Source organism: Pongo pygmaeus, chromosome 19 (assembly GCF_028885625.2).
Source record: "Pongo pygmaeus isolate AG05252 chromosome 19, NHGRI_mPonPyg2-v2.0_pri, whole genome shotgun sequence".
In the NCBI taxonomy this organism is placed as follows: domain Eukaryota; kingdom Metazoa; phylum Chordata; class Mammalia; order Primates; family Hominidae; genus Pongo; species Pongo pygmaeus.
The window spans coordinates 74,266,769-74,268,266 of NC_072392.2; the positions used below are offsets into that span (position 1 = coordinate 74,266,769).

The 1,498-nt window shown below is 50.3% G+C and overlaps 1 protein-coding gene across 2 annotated transcripts; it reads left to right on the forward strand.

Annotated features, from left to right (window-relative positions):
• The first annotated feature begins 201 nt into the window (after positions 1 to 201).
• Positions 202 to 981, forward strand: LOC129017380 (keratin-associated protein 9-1). Of its 2 annotated transcripts, XM_054457893.1 has the most exons (2): positions 202 to 620; positions 834 to 981. In XM_054457893.1, exons 1-2 carry the CDS (start codon positions 202 to 204, stop codon positions 979 to 981), a joined length of 567 nt encoding a protein of 188 aa, XP_054313868.1. The 2 variants fall into 2 exon arrangements, with proteins under 2 accessions (XP_054313868.1, XP_054313867.1); XM_054457892.1 differs by having other exon boundaries at positions 202 to 981.
• Positions 982 to 1,498: the final 517 nt, after the last annotated feature.

A 1,498-nucleotide genomic window follows, 5' to 3' on the forward strand; every position in this document is an offset into this window, starting at 1 on the left:
CATAACACTTAAGGAATACTTCCTCCCTGGGCAATTCCCTATAGGTTATGAAAAATAATGTCATAAATAATAACCAGGAAAATTCTGCTCATTGGTTCCAGATTTGGGAACCAGTGTATAAAAGGTCCAGATACTAGAAGGGGTCATCAGATTCTTGGAAACTCACCTCTGAACAGAAGCCCACCGTCCACCCCTGACACCATGACCCACTGCTGTTCTCCTTGCTGTCAGCCTACATGCTGCAGGACCACCTGCTGCAGGACCACCTGCTGGAAGCCCACCACTGTGACCACCTGCAGCAGCACACCCTGCTGCCAGCCCTCCTGCTGTGTGTCCAGCTGCTGCCAGCCTTGCTGCCGCCCAACTTGCTGTCAAAACACCTGCTGCAGCACCACCTGCTGCCAGCCCACTTGTGTGACCAGCTGCTGTCAGCCTTCCTGCTGCAGCACACCCTGCTGCCAGCCCACCTGCTGTGGGTCCAGCTGCTGTGGCCAAACCAGCTGTGGGTCCAGCTGCTGTCAGCCTATTTGTGGGTCCAGTTGCTGTCAGCCTTGCTGCCACCCGACTTGCTATCAAACTACCTGCTGCAGGACCACCTGCTGCCAGCCTACCTGCTGCCAGCCTACCTGCTGCAGGAACACCTCTTGCCAGCCCACCTGCTGTGGGTCCAGCTGCTACCAGCCTAGCTGCAGGTCCAGCTGCTGCCAGCCGTGCTGCCGCCCAACATGCTGTCAAACCACTTGTAGATCCACCTGCTGCCAACCATCCTGTGTGACCAGCTGCTGCAGCACACCCTGTTGCCAGCCAACCTGTGGTGGGTCCAGCTGCTGTAGCCAAACCTGCAACGAGTCCAGCTGTTGTCTGCCTTGCTGCCATCCCACCTGCTGCCAGACCACCTGCTGCAGGAACACCTGTTGCCGCCCCAGCTGTTGTTGCAGTCCTTGCTGTATCTCCAGCTGCTGCCAGCCTTCCTGCTGCTAATTCACTTGCTGCAGACCCACCACCCACCAGGGACATATTTCCTGAAACATTTTGTCAAAGTTCCTATTCCACCAAGAAACATTCCCTAAGATTTTCTGAGAACATTCTGACACTGAACTTTGTGATCGTCTTCTTCCTACCATGCTTGTGATTCTACTGAAGGTATGCAGTCTACCTCACTTTTATTCTTCTTCATTTCCTCTGGATTAATGTACCAGATGGTGGTCAGTCAGCTCCACCTAATTGACATGGATACATGGTCTCAGTCACAGAAAGTGGCCATCAGCTTTTGACCCTATGGAACTTAAAAAAAAATTATTAAGACTGCTTATCTAACTCTCTATAATGATCAATACTGATCATCTTTTTAGATATATGCATTTTATTTAGCAGCCTCTGCCAGATTACTAAACTCTTTCATGATCACTTTTAATTGTCTCCCTACCTGGTCTTTCCTAATAAAATTTATATTATCCTGCATCTTATGGTATGATTTTTGTTCCATTTGTTTGTTTGT

What these genes read in the sequence shown, in the direction of transcription:
- LOC129017380 (XM_054457892.1), top strand. Translation starts at nt 202, where the DNA reads ATGACCCACTGCTGTTCTCCTTGCTGTCAGCCTACATGCTGCAGGACC.